A 16,763-nucleotide genomic window follows, 5' to 3' on the forward strand; every position below is an offset into this window, starting at 1 on the left:
TCGGTGATTTAGTCAGTTAAGCTTCCAACTCTTGATCTCGGCTCAGGTCTTGATCTCAGGCTGGTGAGTTCAGACCCTGTGTTGGACCCCATGCTGGGCATGGAGCCTACTTAAAAACAAACAGAAACCCCCCCCCTCAAACCTGAAAATGTTCCAGTAGACAGAGAGAATACAAGATACATGTCTTAGCCACAGCTGGAGACGGACTAGACTTCAAGGGCATCATGAAGGGCGCTACCATCTCACAGAGGAACGTCCTGTGGGAGGCTTCTGTTTCTTGTTGGCCCCAATCATGGGGGCCATGAAACTCCAATGAAAATAACAAATCTCTTTGCAGGATGCCACATAACATTAGCAGCCTCCTTATTACGAGACTAAGGAAAGCACTTTTGAGATATAAAAATTCCCAGGGAAGCAGTTAGAAATGTTACCAGTTTCGCTATGGCTTCGGAGATGACATCCTTCAGTTTAATGTGATGCAGCTTGTAGTGCTTGGCCAAGGCTTCGGCGATACTGGACTTCCCCACAGCGGGAGGACCCAGAATGCAGATCTTGATCGGCTGCAAAAGGAGAACAAGGACTGGCCGGTGAGTTGTGCACACTCTATGGCTTGACAGAGTGTTCTTTACTTCAAGGGGGCCCTTTCCTGAATGTCTCAGGGTCCTGCAGGCTGACTCTTCTGTGAAGCCTCCGGAGTCACTTCCTCCACAGCCGGCCTTTGTGGTCAGGGCCACTTCGTCCTCACAGTGCTGCCCCCCGATCAGGCAGCGGCCCTTTCTGTTCATTCTGCTTAGCAGGTACTTAGTGAGCATCTACTATGTGCATTGACTGACATATGGGGGACACAATGCTCAATGACATGTGCTCTGGATGTACTAGACGTACTAAAATACTAAAAACAAAGTACTGAAAAGAACTAAAGGACAAAGTACTTGAGCATTACAAACTATCATATTACTCTTTTTTAAAACTTTTTAATTTAAAATTCAATTTAACTAACATACAGTATCCTGAAGAACTAGGACTCAAGTACTCAAGCATTACACAAAAGTACTAAAAGTACTAAAAACAAAGTACTTGAGTAGTGTACACTATATTACTTTTTAAAGACTTTTTACTTAAAATTCAACTTAATTAACATATAGTGTATTATTAGTTTCTGAGGCAGAGGTCAGTGATTCATCAGTTGTGTATAACACCCAGTGCTCATTACATCCCACGCCCTCCTAATGCCCGTCACCCAGTTACCCCAGCCCCCCACCCACCTCCCCTCCAGCAATCCTCAGTTTGTTTCCTAGAGTTAAGAGTCTCACAGTTTTTCTCTCCTTCCAATTTCATCTTATTTTATTTTTCCTTCCCTTCCCCTATGTTCATCTGTTTCTTAAATTCCACATATGAGTCGTATTACTCTTACAAAGAAAACAAAGACATAGAATTTCTGGTCCAGTGTGAGAGGGCTGAGATTATTGCCTCATGAGTATTATTTCTGAACTGACTGGGTCTTTAATCATACTTTACTTTTTAGCACAGTTAATTTATTCTAGTTTTTTAAAATATACTCATTAAAAAAAAAAAAAAAAAAAGAGCTCCACCACTTCTGCCAAAACCTGCTTCAATGCTCCAGAAACTTGGTGACATTTGTAACCAGGGAGTAAATATTTACTTCCAACAGAATTCAAAATATCAGTAGCGGTCATTCCTTTCAAAATGGTCCAAAGAGTTGTGGAACTGAAGCCTCATATTTCATCAGGCTAATTAATAACAACAATCAGGCTGATGGGAAGACTTTCCATTGGCAGAGTGTCCGTGATCTTAAAGGTTATATAATTTCAGCCACCATTTTGGTTGTGATCATTATTACTACCATTTGACAGACAAGGAGACCAAGTAAAGGAAGTAAACAGGTACACTTCAGGGGTGCTGAGTGAGGAGGGTGAACATGACTGGTCTTATCTGGTGAGGGACACTTTCAGGATGATGGTGATGACCAAGATGGTGGGCAGTGGAGGGGCAGGTATCTGAGAAAGCAGCTCAAGCTGAGTCTGGATGGGCAGGGCTGGGCTCCTGGGTGGGCCTGGTGCATTCAGCACAGCCCGAAGGCCAGCTGTCAACTTTTGTCCACACACTGATGGCCGATCTATCTCTTGGGATAGGCATACCTTGGCCAGTGAAAAAAGCAGATTGGCAGTTTATTCACTTAATAGTGAGAAGTATGTCTGCCATTGAACTCAGAACTCCAAGTGCACATGTCTGGTACATTTCTCCCTCGGAGCCGACAGACATAAAGGTTGTCGATGAGCATCGTTGGAAGACGAAGAGGTAGATGAACGGGCTATTGAGTGGCATCCGGTCACGGTAGCTTGATGCATCTGCAGCAGGGACCACCTTGCCTTGCTAAGGGGACCAGACTCATGAAAGCCCTTGGCTTAAGATTCTGTGTTTTGGGATGTCACTGGCATGGCACCGTCTGCCTTACCCTGGGTAGTTTCCTGGGCTGTGCTTCTACTCTGACCAGCCCGTCGGGATGGAGAGACTGTTCCTTTTTTTTTTTTTTTTTTTTTTTAAAGATTTTATTTATTTATTTGACAGAGAGAGATCACAAGTAGGCAGAGAGGCAGGCAGAGAGAGAGAGAGAGGAAAGAAGGCTCTCCACTCAGCGGAGAGCCCGATGCGGGACTCGATCCCAGGACTCTGGGATCATGACCTGAGCCGAAGGCAGCGGCTTAACCCACTGAGCCACCCAGGCGCCCCGAGACTGTTCCATTTTTAGAGATACTCAGGGCACCTGGGTGGCTCAGTCAGTTAAGGGTCTGCCTTCGACTGGTCATGACCAGGATCATGGGATCTGGTCATGATCCCATGATCCTTGGATCAAGCACGGTATCCGGTCTCCCTGCTCAGCAAGGAGTCTGCCTCTCCTTCTCTCTCTCCCCCTTGCCTTCCCTCCTACACTCATGTTCTCCCTGTCTATCTCAAATAAATAAATAAATCAAATCTTTAAAAATATGTATTTTTAGAGACACTTATTCCCTCTATCACGCTATCATGTTCTGTCCAGTCTTGCTAATCGGGAAGGTGCCTTGTACCCTAACTCTGTTGTTTTTTCCATTCAACCCATAGAGGACAATACCAGTCTCACCATTTGAGTTGTGTCTTGTCTGTCTCGGGATAGGATCCAAGTACAGCCACCCTGGGTATCTCAGATGCTTAAAGGCATCACTGTTTCTTTTGCTGAGAGGCACATCTACTACTTAACTAGGCATGTTTTTCAGGAGAATATGGTTCTTAGGACACAATGATGAGACTGCTCTTTCCTGTATGGAGTCTCCCATGCACAGTGGTAGCTCTGATTAGGATGGCTTGTGTTCCTCATATGCTACCGGATAGTTTTCAACACATGTTCTCCTGTATTACTCAAAATCCTCTTTGGGATGCTAATCTGCGATAAATCAAGGATCTGGGCAAGGGCTACATCGAGATGACTTCCGGGAGGGAGGTATGGAGATGCAGCAGTTAGGCTGCTCTGGCTTAGTCTGCACCCCAGCTAGTTTGAATCTCTGACTAGCTGTGTGACCTTGAAGAAACTGCTTAACCTCTCTGAGCCTAAGTTTCATCATCTATAATGGGGAGCTAAAAGCATGTCTGCTTTGAAGAGTTTGATGATTAAGATGACTACCAAATCTCTGGGCCAACAGGAAGAGATCAAAGTAACAATCAGACTTCTCCTTTCCTACAGACCCTCTTCTGTAGGTAAATAAACAGGGTGAAAACAGGGTTTAAACAGGCAGGGCAGGGCGCCTGGGTGGCTCAGTGGGTTAAAGCCTCTGCCTTCGGCTCGGGTCAAGATCCCAGGGTCCTGGGATGGAGCCCCGCATCGGGTTCTCTGCTTAGCAGGGAGCCTGCCTCCTCCTCCTCTCTCTCTCTCTGCCTGCCTTTCTGCCTACTTGTGATCTGTCAAATAAGAATCTTTAAAAAAAACAAAAAACAAACAAACAAACAAAAAACAGGCAGGGCAAGATGCACCTGTCATTTCTCCATACGTAGACAGCGCTGGGGTGGTCAGTCTTGAGCTTACTGTCAGGTTCAATTTGTGTCAAGCATAACAGTCGTTATCTGTGTTAACTTTAAAATGTTTAATATTCGATTGACAATTAATTAATTAGTATACACCTAGATTGTTAGACGTGGACAATTGGATTAAAATTTTTAAAAGAACTTGATTTTAGAAGTTGGGACATATGAAAAAGAGAATACTTTCATTAGTGTGGTTATACTAAAGGTTTGATTTACTTTGCTTAAATCAGAATTTTTAAAACAGGGAATCGAAACAGTAAATTGTTATAATTACCAGTAATCCTCTGCTTTGCTTGTACTCTTTGAGGATATTGTTGATATTTTCCACGAATCCTGTTTGGGCAACCCACCGAATGTTAAAATTCTCCTTCACAAAAAGGGCTTCCATTCTCAAATTCACCAGTAAATGGTCAAGACACTCTTGCTAAGAGATAAAGGAATATTAGAGATTTTACTTGACTTTTCTTTCATTCTGACAGTTATAACAGACTAAAATCACCGTGATTAAAGAAAAAAAACTTATATAGTCCCCAAACATGGAAGTCAATCAATGGCAGCGCTCGGTGTTGACAGAGCGCCCCCTGTGGTCTTCCTATGCGAATTCTAAATCTTCCCACCTCTGTGCTGGGGACAGGCAGCATCCTGGCTCTTAGACAAACAGCTCAGAGTAGGACGATGCCGGAAATCCCAGTGTAAGGTTTCTTTCTTACAAACTGTAATTGTATTGTTTTTTGAATGGTGCAATCCCTTGACTCAAAATCCAAAAGAAAAAGTAGAGAGGAAAGCATTCTCTTTGATCTCCATCACCACCCACTTGGCCCTGCTCCCGAGAGACTACCAGTGATATCTGTCCTTCCAGAAACATTCTCAAAGGTAGTGTTTAGATGCAATTTATTCCTAAAAAAAAATAACAAAATAATAAAATAACTACGTCCTAAAGCAAGTTCAAAGGGCACACTGCTGACTAAAGCTGTGTAGGTTTCTGTTGTAATGGAATCAGAAATCTGTATTACACAAAGAGGCCAAAGAGGACACCCAGTGTCTGTAAAGCATTTACGTATCAAACAGTTTTCAAATGCGTTTCCTGAGCGGGACCCCTGAGCGTTTTTCAGAAAAGAAAACAGAAGCTCTCAGAAGACAAGGGGAAACTGCTTTAGGGAAAAATGTTTACCTCTGCTGGAGGAGCAAAGATAAACCTGGAACCGAAGTATTTGAACTCCAAATCTCTCAAGAACCAATACATTTAGGAAAAGAATCTCGTATCTACTCACTGTTAAGTCCTTGGTTAGGAAAGCATTTTCTTTGGGTATTTTCTGGATTTTCCCAGGGCCAGTATTTTTACTGATGCACTGTTAGAGAAAATCAGAAATACTATTTGGTTTGCCTGTAAGATTTTAATACAAGATTTCTCAAATGAATGTCAACCTAAGGGAATGCTTTTTTTTTTTTTTCCCCCTAAACAGAGGGGGAGTGCCCTGAAGGCATGCACTGATTCATCTCTTTTGCAAATATCTGACGTTCACCACTGCAAGCCAGAGACTGCAGACAGAGAGGAGAAAGGGCCCTCCAAGGGCTTTCAGTCAGGGGAGGCAGCCTAGTACACAGATGATTAATTATGCAAACTGCGTCTTGCGGAGGGGATGCTGGGAAAAGAGGTGCCTGACCCATGCAAGAGGTGGGAAGGAGGCAGGGAGGTTTTCTGAGGATGAAATCTGAGCAGAATGTTAAAGATGGGTAGGAGGTGGTCAGGGGAAAGCCACATGCACTGTGCTAGCTGGGCTACAAGGTGGCCAGTGGCCTGGATTGGAGAGACAGCCCCCACAGACCTAGAGTCCCTGCAAGCTGCCAGTAGGTTTGGGGAAATCTGACCCTATAAGTACTTTGAGGCAAGTATCCAGGACATATTTTAGTAACCCCCTGTGGGATTCACATGTGTGTCTTGGTCCCACAGTGGCCCCTCCTGCTCCCTTCAGTGCACAGACTGGAGAGAGGCCATCTTCACTGTAAATTTCCCAACATATACACTGCAGATGCCTACAGTGACTTTGGTTTTCAGGATATTCCATTTGGGGAGTCCCCAGTCTTGTTAGCATAGCCGACTCCACGGCTATACTTTAGGGGGTAAAACAGTTTAAGAAATGCAAGCAAGTGTGAGGGGCACCTGGGTGGCTCAGTGGGTTGGGCCACTGCCTTCAGCTCAGGTCATGATCTCAAGGTCATGGGATCGAGCCCCGCATCCGACTCTGCTCAGCGGAGAGCCTGCCTCCCCCTCTGCCTACCTCTCTGCCTACTTGTGATCTCTCTCTCTCTGTCAAATAAATAAATAAAATCTTAAAAAAAAAAAAAAAAGAAAGAAAGAAAAGAAAAAGAAATGCAAGCAAGTGTGGGATGGGACGGCTGTACCTTGACCAAGTCTTCCAGGGTGTGGACAGACTCGTCCACAGCAACCAGGTAATGGAGCTTTGGCACGTGGTCTATGATGTTCTGTATCACTCTGCAGCCCGCCAGGAAAAACCATCATCAGGGAAGAAAGCAAGAAAGATGAAGTCAAGTAGAGTGAACCAACCACCACCCCAGGGCCAGGCACTTCCAACTCAGTCATGGGTGGGACAGACAAGGAAGCCGGGAAGGTCAAGGAACGTGCCTCAGGCTGAGCCACAGGGAAAGTAGAGATGCCAGGATTCCAAGCCTGATCCATCAGCTCCGGCTTCACCCAGTGCCATGCAAAGAGCCCCTTGACCCCCAGCAGGACTTCGGTCCATGAAGTCTGCTCACCTGGGCAGCTCCTGGAAGTCTCTCAACAGAGCTTTGGGGAGGGGCGTCCACAGAGTCAGACACAGGTCTGGAGAAGCCGTGGCTGTTTTAGGGGAGCTGCGGGGCCATAAGAGGCAGTGGGGTGGAATGGGGGGGGGTACGATTTCCTACCCCGGGTGATTCGTGACTTCCGACATTCAGGACAGACTACTTCTGGGTGAAGACTGCACTATGGGCTTTCCTGGCATTTTCAGATGGTGGACACTATGCCACCAGATGCCAAAACAAAGATAATGACCAGACCTTGTGCACAGGGTGATCATGAAGAATGGATACGGTGATGTAAGGGTCTTAGCGCTTGGCAAGCGCTTACTAAGTGTTCACTGAAACACAAATACATTATTCAATTACTTCTGAAGTCCCAGCTCTAGAAGAACACTCACCCTGCTAGATCAAGAACATGAATGGCTGGAATTACATTTGTTCCATCTCCAAACACCGGTAACGCAGGGACCTCACCCAACCAAGCTATCTGAAAGAAAAGCAAAAGGGTATTGCCCCCTGGTTGTATGTAACTATTAGAGCTCACGCACAGCCATTCAAAAGACCCTTGGACATCTAAAAGACACAGTGGTCTGAGGATGTTATCGCCTAAAGGGGATGTTTTGAAAATCAGTTCTGATGAGATTTAGTTGCTGATCAAATCCTATTAAAAGAAACCATGGAACGTGTAACCTAGGCTGAAATAGTTTTCAGGAAATCTACAGTCTGGTGGGCTGTCTTCAGTCATCATCTGTGTGGTGTCTACACAGAAAGGAAATGCTTTCACATGCCTTCCACCCTCTCACATACACACAGAAATGAGAATGAAAATCTAAAATTGCTCCCATGGGCCAGGGGTCATTATTACCAGTTCAAAGATGAAATGCTTAGTAGATAAACCATTGGAGACTCAGTGACTACTGTGCCCAGATCTGAACCCTGATCTTCAAAATCCAAACCCTTGTCCTTTCTTCACATTTTAGGTATTTCAGTGAAGAAATAGATAGTCTGAGGCGGCCTGAGTGGCTCAGTCAGTTAAGCGGCTGCCTTCTGCTCGGGTCATGATCCCGGGGTCCTGGGATCAAATCCCCCATCAGGCTCCTTGGTCAGCAGGAAGCATGTTTCTCTGCCTGCTGTTCCCCCTGCTTGTGCTCTCTCTCCCTCTTTCTCACTCTGACAAATGAATAAATAACATCTTTAAAAAAAAAACAAAGAAATAGACAGTCTGGATACTGTTGAGCTTTCAGGTACTAGATTATTTTATATTGCTTTTAAAGGTGAAATAGGGGTGGCAGCCACAGCAGACCACTGGATCTTGTAAGATATTTCAGACTTTCGGAAACCGTTGAAGGGTTCTAAGCAGTGAAGTGGCATCATTAAATTTGCTTCTGTTGCCTTGCAAAGGAACGACAGGAAGCAAAAGTCTAAATGCCAAGGTGGAGACCAGGACAGTTGGGCGAACAAGAGATGTCCGCCCTACCTAGCCTGTGGGTGGGGGCGGGGGGAGTGCGGTGGGAGAGAAGGAGATACTGAGGAGGCTGGCCCTATAGTACTGGGGAATTTTGTGATGGATGAGAACGAGGGAAGAGTTGGATTCTGGTTTGGTGCAGCTGGGTGAAAGGTCCCATTTTCTGAGATGGGGTCCTGGAGGAACAGAAGGTTTGAGAATAACTGCAGGTAGAATTTGGGTTTGTGAAACTTTCCAAGTGAGGTGCTTGAAAAGGAAGCCAGATTCACAGAGCTAGGACTCAGGAGCAAGCCCTGCTAGAGAAACTGATGTTTGAGAGTCGTTGGGCACCGGTCCCGGGAATGGACAGAGCAACCCAGGAGAAGAGTGCAGATAGGGAAGATAAGAAGGGGGCCACCTGGTTGGAGAAGTCAGTTAAGCATCCGACTCTTGGTTTCATCTCATCATCTCAGGGCTGTGAGATCGAGCCCTGTGTTGGGCTCCACACATAGCGCGGAGTCTGCTTGAGATTCTCTCTCTCCTTCTCCCTCTACCCCTCCCACTTGTGCACTTGCTCTCTCTCTCAAATAAATAAATAAATCTTAAAAAAAAAAAAAAGGCAAGAAGGTCTGGGGCAGGAACCTAAGAAAGCCAACAATCAGTGGCCATGTAGCTGAGGAGCAGCTGAGAACAGACAAGGACAAACGGACTTCATCACCTACCCTTCTCCTCTACTTTGGCTACAGTCTTCTATGTGCTGTTCCTTAACCCCAACCTGCAAATTTCTCCCTCAGGTCTTTGCACTTATAGTTCCTACCACCCTTCCTCCAGAAGGCAAAGTAGCCAACTCCCTTATCACTTTCTGTTCTAGTGTCATATCACGAGAAAGGCCTTCCCTGACCATCACATTCAAGATACCACCTCCCAACCCTACCGCTGGTTCTCTTTCTATCTTTCTCTGTTTTGTTGCTTTCCATTATGTTTTTCAACATCTGAAATACTCTGTGTCCTGGCTAATTGGGTTCATATCTCTCACTCTCCTCCATCCCACTGGGATGCAAGTTCTACCAATGCAAGGACTTTATTATCATGGTATCAGAGTCCCAGAATTGACAACAGTTTCTGGAATATGGTAGGCATCAGTGTCTTTCCCATGGATGAAGGGAGAGCCATCTTTTTCCTCATTGTTCTGAGTGTGGTCATCATAGAGGAAAGGAAAATAGAAAAAGAAAAAAAAAAAACTTCAAACTGAATAACCTTACTGTAAAATGCTTTTCTAAAATCCCTCATAGTCACTGAAAAGTCATACCTTAAAAAAATAATGTAAGATGCCTCCTTCCCCTCCATATTGAAGTCCAGCAGCAACCACGTAAGTTGTGAATTTTTTGGTCTAGTAGATAGAGGAGAGGAAAAAAGCTAAATTTAGTATTACTAATCATACTGAACCAGATTATTTTAGTGGTTAAAATGAATGAAAGACACTGAATGCTTCTGACCACTACTGAAATTTATCTGGGACTTTTAATTAAATGAAAGCCAAAGATAATTATGTGAAGATATAAAAATGGGTCCTTTCAGAATGATCTTTACTTACCCAGGAGGGGAGGTGAACATAAAACAGGGAGTTCTTTAGTAACAGGCCACAATATAAGGTGTGATATTACGATTCATAATAAGAAATATATATTTGGTCTTCATCTCTATATCTGGCATGAGTTCCCAGAACTATGGGAATGGCCAAGCAGAGTAATAAAGGTGTCTTTTGTTATGTTAATCAGGTGGCTTTGCCATCCAACCCAAGATGTGAATGATTGCCCACTTTCAGCTTCCCCACCATCTCCAGGGAGGGGTGGGGTGGGGTGGAGATGACAGCCAATGATTTACTCAAACATTATGAAACCTCCATAAAAATGCAAAAGGAGAAGGTCTGGAGAGCTTCTAGGTTGCTGAACGTGTGGAGAATTGGGGGAGAACAGAAAAACTCCATGCCTTTTCCCAAACCTGGCCCTGAGCATCTCTTCTATCTGGCTATTCCTGAGTTATATTCTTTTATAATAAACGGGTAATCTAGAAAGTAAAATGTTTCTCTGAATTCTGTAAGCCACTCTTAACAAACTAATCAAATCCAAGGCTCGGAGAGGTAGGAGGGGTTATGGGACCCTCCAACCTGTAAAAGTTGGTCAGAAACACAGGTGACAGCTTGAGTTTGCCACTGATGAGGGACAGAAGCAGAAAAATGTCCACCTTTAGCCCAGGAGGCTGACCTAGTCTGCATAGTTTTGGTAAATATTTGTACATATTGTACATATTTGTACTGGTTGCTACATTCTTTTTTCTTTTCTTTTCTTTTTTTTTTTAAGTAGGCTCCACGCCCAACAGAGGTCTTGAACTTACAATCCTGAGATCGAGCCTGAGCTAAGAGCTTAACCAGCTGAGCTGCTCAGATGTCCCCTAGTTGTGTTATTTTCTTCAAGGGTCTCATGACTGCCCATGTATTTCACAGATGGTTAATATGAAACTGAATGAAAAGCACCAGAGAAATCTTGCAAAGGTAGTTTTACAAATAGAAATTCAAGAAAACGTTTATGATCTCATACACCTTGCATGCCTCCCACCCCCTGAACACTATGTGGACAACTACTAGCTTCCTACAGCAAAAGTACAGCTCTTTCTGTCCACAGGTTCTATCCCTGTGCTATTTAAATAAATTTAATAAGTTGTACCATACAAGGTCTCAAGAATTCTATTTTGATGGTTGTGCTCAACAATCACACAACACAACTGTTGAGGCAAGGGGGGGACAATCTCATAGGACTGAGCCCTAAATCAGTGGGATCTGATGCTACCTCTAGGAAGATAAGTGTCAGAATTGAGTTGAAATATAAAACACTGGGCAGGTGCCCAAGAATTACTTGGTGGCGTGGGAAACCCCTCCCAGAGGGCACGAGCACACATGTTAGAATTGGGAACCTTGGGGCGCCTGGGTGGCTCAGTGGGTTGAGCCGCTGCCTTCAGCTCGGGTCATGGTCTCGGGGTCCTGGGATCGAGCCCCGCATTGGGCTCTCTGCTCAGCGGGGAGCCTGCTTCCTCCTCTCTTTCTGCCTGCCTCTCTGTCTACTTGTGATCTCTCTCTGTCAAATAAATAAATAAAATCTTTAAAAAAAAAAAAAAAGAATTGGGAAACTTTATCAGAAAAATGAGTCTCTCGGGGCGCCTGGGTGGCTCAGTGGGTTAAGCCGCTGCCTTCGGCTCAGGTCATGATCTCAGGGTCCTGGGATCGAGTCCCGCATCGGGCTCTCTGCTCAGCGGGGAGCCTGCTTCCCTCTCTCTCTCTCTCTCTGCCTGCCTCTCCATCTACTTGTGATTTCTCTCTGTCAAATAAATAAATAAAATCTTAAAAAAAAAAAAAAAAGTTGGATTTAAAAAAAAAAAAGAAAAAGAAAAGAAAAATGAGTCTCTCTTCTGCTCCAGGTAATCCATGGTGGGTTATAAAAACCTAAAAGCTCCTAATTCAAATAGTTAGAAGTGCCAAGTAAAATGTCACTAGTATCCTTCTAGGATGGTAGAATTCTCAAGGACATAAAAGAAAACAGAAGTGAAAACAAGAGTGGTGAAGAGTGGACAGTGTGGGCGCCCTGGAAGGTCAAGGGTTCTCATAATCTAGGTGTGTGCGTTTACAAATCCATGAAGATAGAGGAGACAAAGCACTAGATTTGGTGAGGCCACAAATGCAAGGTGTATGGAGGCATGCAAGGTGTATGAAAGGTTCATCCACAACAAAAGAGTGAACTAGAAAAGAAGGTGACAAGGAATTGCGTCAAACCTAAACCAAGGTTCCCTGGAGAATTTTAACCTTGGCCCTGTACTTCTCAATGGTTTGTCTTTCACATTCAAATTACCTGCTTAATCCAGGGATTCCAGAATGAAAAAGTAACATAAAAAGCATTTTAGGCAGTGAGACTCTTGGGCACTTCAAAAAGGCAAATACAAAGTTCCCTCTACCTGGCTCCCCCCACTCCCACCCCACCCCCAGGAATCGCCTCTGTCCTTTAAAGCCCCAGTAAAAGGACAACAGCTGGGGCAAGGGTGGTGACCTTCTTGTAGCACGTGGGTGCTGGTTTGAGGGCACAGCTTTGTCTAGCAAGCCAATTACAAACCCTAAGGCATAGTCTCATTGTGATTCCCATTTTGCACTGACCATAATGACTCCTGGAGGCGTCTGATCCCTGAATATACCTGAGACTTTTATAGCAACACTTTTGGAAGATATACTTTACACTTTGATATAAAGTGCACTTGGCTCACTTTTCCCTGAGAATTCATTTACCTGAGGTTTTTAGGGGTGATGGATAAAGAAATGGATGTTGACAATTTAAAGAGATGCTATTTCTAAAAATCCATGCCAAATAACAGGTTTACTTTTACAATTGGTGTTCCTAAAATCACAAGAAAATATGCTACTAATACTTGCTAATAGAAACTTTGTACTAAAAGACCTTACTAAAGATGAGCTCACAAGCCAAAATTATAAAACTGATGAGGGAACCATTCAAGATGAGTGAAATCAGACTTGCAAAGCCTTTAGAAAATAAATTAGTAGAGATTATAAATAAATATGGTTATAACGATGAAAAAGTAAGAAATTGGAAAAAAAAAGGAAAAGAACAGGATGATCAGGACAGTGATGATGATGACAAAGAATAGGCAGGTGGTGGTGGATGCGGTGGGGAGAGCCTGGGTAGCTCAGTTGGTGTGTCTGCCTTTGGCTACGCCCTGATCCCAGGGTCCTGGGATCGAGTCCCGCATGAGCCTGCTTCTCCCTCTGCCTGCTGCTCTTCCTTCTTGTGTGCCCCGTCTCTCTCTGACAAATAGATAAACTCTAAAAAAAAAAAAAAAAAAGAACAGGCAGGTGGTAGAGCAAGGAACAGAGAACAGGAGAGAAGGGAGCTGACTAAGGTGGAGAGAGGAAGAAAGTTGATCACGTCTTAGCCTCCCTCCCTCCTGCATTCATCTGAGCCTGAATCAGACTGAGCCGGCAGAAGAGAAGTTGAAAATTTCATAATAGACTCATGACTTTATTTTTATGTTTTTTAAAGATTTTTATTTATTGGGGCACCTGGGTGGCTCAGTGGGTTAAGCCGCTGCCTTCGGCTCAGGTGATGATCTCAGGGTCCTGGGATCGAGTCCCGCATCGGGCTCTCTGCTCAGCAGGGAGCCTGCTTCCCTCCCTCTCTCTCTGCTTGCCTCTCTGCCTACTTGTGATCTCTCTCTGTCAAATAAATAAATAAAACCTTAAAAGAAAAAAAAGATTTTTATTTATTTATTTCAACACACAGAGAGAGATAGCAGGAGAGGGAATACAAGCAGGGGGAGTGGGAGAGGAAGAATCAGACTTCCTGCTGAGCAGGGAGCCCAACACAGGGCTCGATCCCAAGATCCTGGGATCATGACCTGAGCTGAAGGCAGACGCTCAACCGACTAAGCCACCCAGGTGCCCCTAGACTCATGACTTTAGTATTAAACCTATATGAGCCTTTGTGAGAGCTAGGAAAGATTTCATTAATACCCAAGAATGGTCCGGAAGTCTGCAGAAATGGCTAAGATATTAGCCTGCTCCCAATGTTAAGAAAACAAAATGATTTTATAGTTTCATTCTGACAATGTGTAACACTGTGAAGGGGTTATAGGAATGTGCCTTGAAATGAACAAAGCAAAGATCTAAAATAATTTCAAGGAGATATGGATACGTTTACTCCATAGTGGGAGATTTTCTTAGTATACCCCTTCTTAGTAATTGACAGATTCAGGAGGCCCCCAAACTGTAAGAGATGCAAAATAACATTAAGAAACTTGACCTAGGGACGCCTGGGTGGCTCAGTGGGTTGGACGACTGCCTTCGGCTCAGGTCATGATCCCGGAGTCCCGGGATCGAGTCCCGCATCAGGCTCCCAGCTCCACGGGGAGTCTGCTTCTCCCTCTGACCTTCTCCTCGCTCATGCTCTCTCTCACTGTCTCTCTCTCAAATAAATAAATAAGATCTTAAAAAAAAAGAAAAGAAAAGAAACTTGACCTAGGGGCACCTGGGTGGCTGAGTGGGCTAAAGCCTCTGCCTTCGGCTCAGGTCATGATCTCAGGGTCCTGGGATTGAGCCCCACATCAGGCTCTCTGCTCGGCCTCCCCCCACGCCTGCCTCTCTGCCTACTTGTGATCTCTGTCTGTCATATAAATAAATAAAATCTTTAAAAAAGAAAGAAAGAAAGAAAGAAACTTGACCTAAGGAGACACAATGGAAATTGCACACAGGTTTGAAAAACACGGGTTTTTCAAGTCTGTATGAAACAATCCTGGCTGTGTACTATGGAGCAAAGCATCTCAGCAAAAAATACAGAATCGCCACCACCCAGACCACATCCTCTGACTAAAAAGCAGTTCAGTGATAAATGGACAAAAAAGGGGACACTGGAGGAGGAGTTAAAATGGCGGAGCAGCAGGGGGTCCCTATGCTTGCCTCACCCCCCCCAACACAGCTAGATAAATATCAAGTCTTTTTTTTTTTTTTTTAAGATTTTATTTATTTATTTGACAGAGAGAGATCACAAGTAGGCAGAGAGGCAGGCAGAGAGAGAGGAGGGAGCAGGCTCCCTGCTGAGCAGAGAGCCCAACGTGGGGCTCGATCCCAGGACCCTGGGATCATGACCTGAGCTGAAGGCAGAGGCTTTAACCTACTGAGCCACCCAGGCAACCCATATCAAGTCTTTCTGAACACCCAAGAAATCAATCTGAATGCTAAGAGAACAAACTGCAGAACTATTGAAAAAAGAAGCCACATTATGGAAGGTAGGAGGTGCAGAGACATGATTCCAGGAAGAAAAGAATGATGAGTACTGCAGAAGGGAGGGAGCCCTGATCTTGGAGAGGGGAGAGAGAGAGAGAAACAGAGAGAAAGCAGCATGTGGGGGGACTGCCCAAGAGAAACACTTTCCCGCAAACCACGGATTGTAACAACTACAGTGGCTGATTACTGCAAGTTTTTATAAGCACTGGAACCAAAGTCTGAAGTTTTAGAAGTCTGCGCCATTGCTGGGTGGAACCTGGTGGTCATAGCAGCACTCCTGCGTGGAAGGAGGGAGCGGGCAGTGTGGTCTGAGGATCCCCCGGATTGCACTGGGAGAGGCAGTGCTCCCCTTCTTGGAGAGCATTTCAGAATGAGGTGGTGGCGCTGCCTCTCCAGGGACAAAAATGCTGGCAGGCACCAACATGCCGCCTTGTTCATTTGCATAGGAACAGAGACACCTGCTGAGGGCAGTATATCGTGGTGCTGGCTTTTTGTTGTGCTATAAACCTCAAACTGCTGCATGGCTGTGTGACTACTGTTCTGGGACAAACCAGCACTGGCCACAGCATGGGAAAACCCTTCCCCCAGAGGATCAGCACAGGTTCCTGTGCACCAAGGGCCCAAGATGTGGAGTTTTGAAACCCAGCTGTGTGCCCGAGATAAAACATAGAGAAGTACTGTGCTGCCTGGCAGGCAGATAGCTTGGACACAGACAGGGTGAGGCCAGAGATCTCATGAAAGCCAGGGAAACAAGAGGGGAGATGATTCTTTTGTGGGGTTTCCTGAATAGTGGTGGGTGCAAACTCCCCTCTCCAGGAATGAGAGGGAGGGGTGATGCCATTATTCCCCCCACCCACCAGCAAGGACAGACATCATTGAGCAACACAGTGCCCCCGCCCCCTTGTGGAGGCTGGAGCTGATTAAGCCAAGCCCCACCCCCCTGCACCTAGCAGATGCATCTTACTAGGGCAAGTCAGCCTGAGAGGACCAGCACACACCCCTCGCTCACACCAAGTCCACTGATCACAGATTGCTGCGAAGATTCAGCTCTATGGAAAACAGGATCCAGTCTCTTAACAAGCAAACCAAAACACACCTAATTAAAACGTCCACACTGTGAATGAAGTCCAAACATTCCCCACTGCAGGAGAAACCCTGCAGAAGACTGACCTCAGGGAAGGAGCAGTGAAAACACAACAACACAGTGCACAGCCTGAGACACTTGCTGAAGCCCCAGGTCCTAGACAGTATAGGACTCTTCTTAATATAGACATTACTCTCAGGAGCAGGAGCTATAACAGGCTTTCCTAACACACACACATACAACAGACAAATGCACACACCAGTAACCTAGACAAAATGACAAGACAGAGGAATTCATGCCACAAGAAAGGACATGAAGAGGTCATGGCCAGAGATCTAATCAAAACAGATGTAAGTAATTTGCCCAAGCCAGAATTTAAAATAACAATTACAAGGATACCAGCTGGGCTTGAGAAAAGCATAGAAGACACTGAAGAGATAAAAGAACTAAAAAACTAGTCAGGTCAAAATAAGAAATACTGTAAGCAAGATGCAAAACTGACTGGATGCAATGACAACAAGGAGGAA

The 16,763-nt window shown here is 44.9% G+C and overlaps 1 protein-coding gene across 1 annotated transcript in view; it reads right to left on the bottom strand.

The window, feature by feature from the left end:
• Nucleotides 1-16,763, bottom strand: part of AK7 (adenylate kinase 7) — a 76,838-nt gene that overhangs the window by 20,669 nt on the left and 39,406 nt on the right. The window contains exons 6-11 of the mRNA XM_044231240.1: nucleotides 9,627-9,707; nucleotides 7,272-7,360; nucleotides 6,478-6,568; nucleotides 5,346-5,423; nucleotides 4,349-4,498; nucleotides 432-560 (exon numbers count right to left, since the gene is read on the bottom strand). Coding sequence (XP_044087175.1) covers nucleotides 432-560; nucleotides 4,349-4,498; nucleotides 5,346-5,423; nucleotides 6,478-6,568; nucleotides 7,272-7,360; nucleotides 9,627-9,707 — 618 coding nt within the window. The remainder of the gene's footprint in view (nucleotides 1-431; nucleotides 561-4,348; nucleotides 4,499-5,345; nucleotides 5,424-6,477; nucleotides 6,569-7,271; nucleotides 7,361-9,626; nucleotides 9,708-16,763) is intronic.

This window comes from Neovison vison, chromosome 13 (genome assembly GCF_020171115.1).
Source record: "Neovison vison isolate M4711 chromosome 13, ASM_NN_V1, whole genome shotgun sequence".
NCBI lineage: Eukaryota > Metazoa > Chordata > Mammalia > Carnivora > Mustelidae > Neogale > Neogale vison.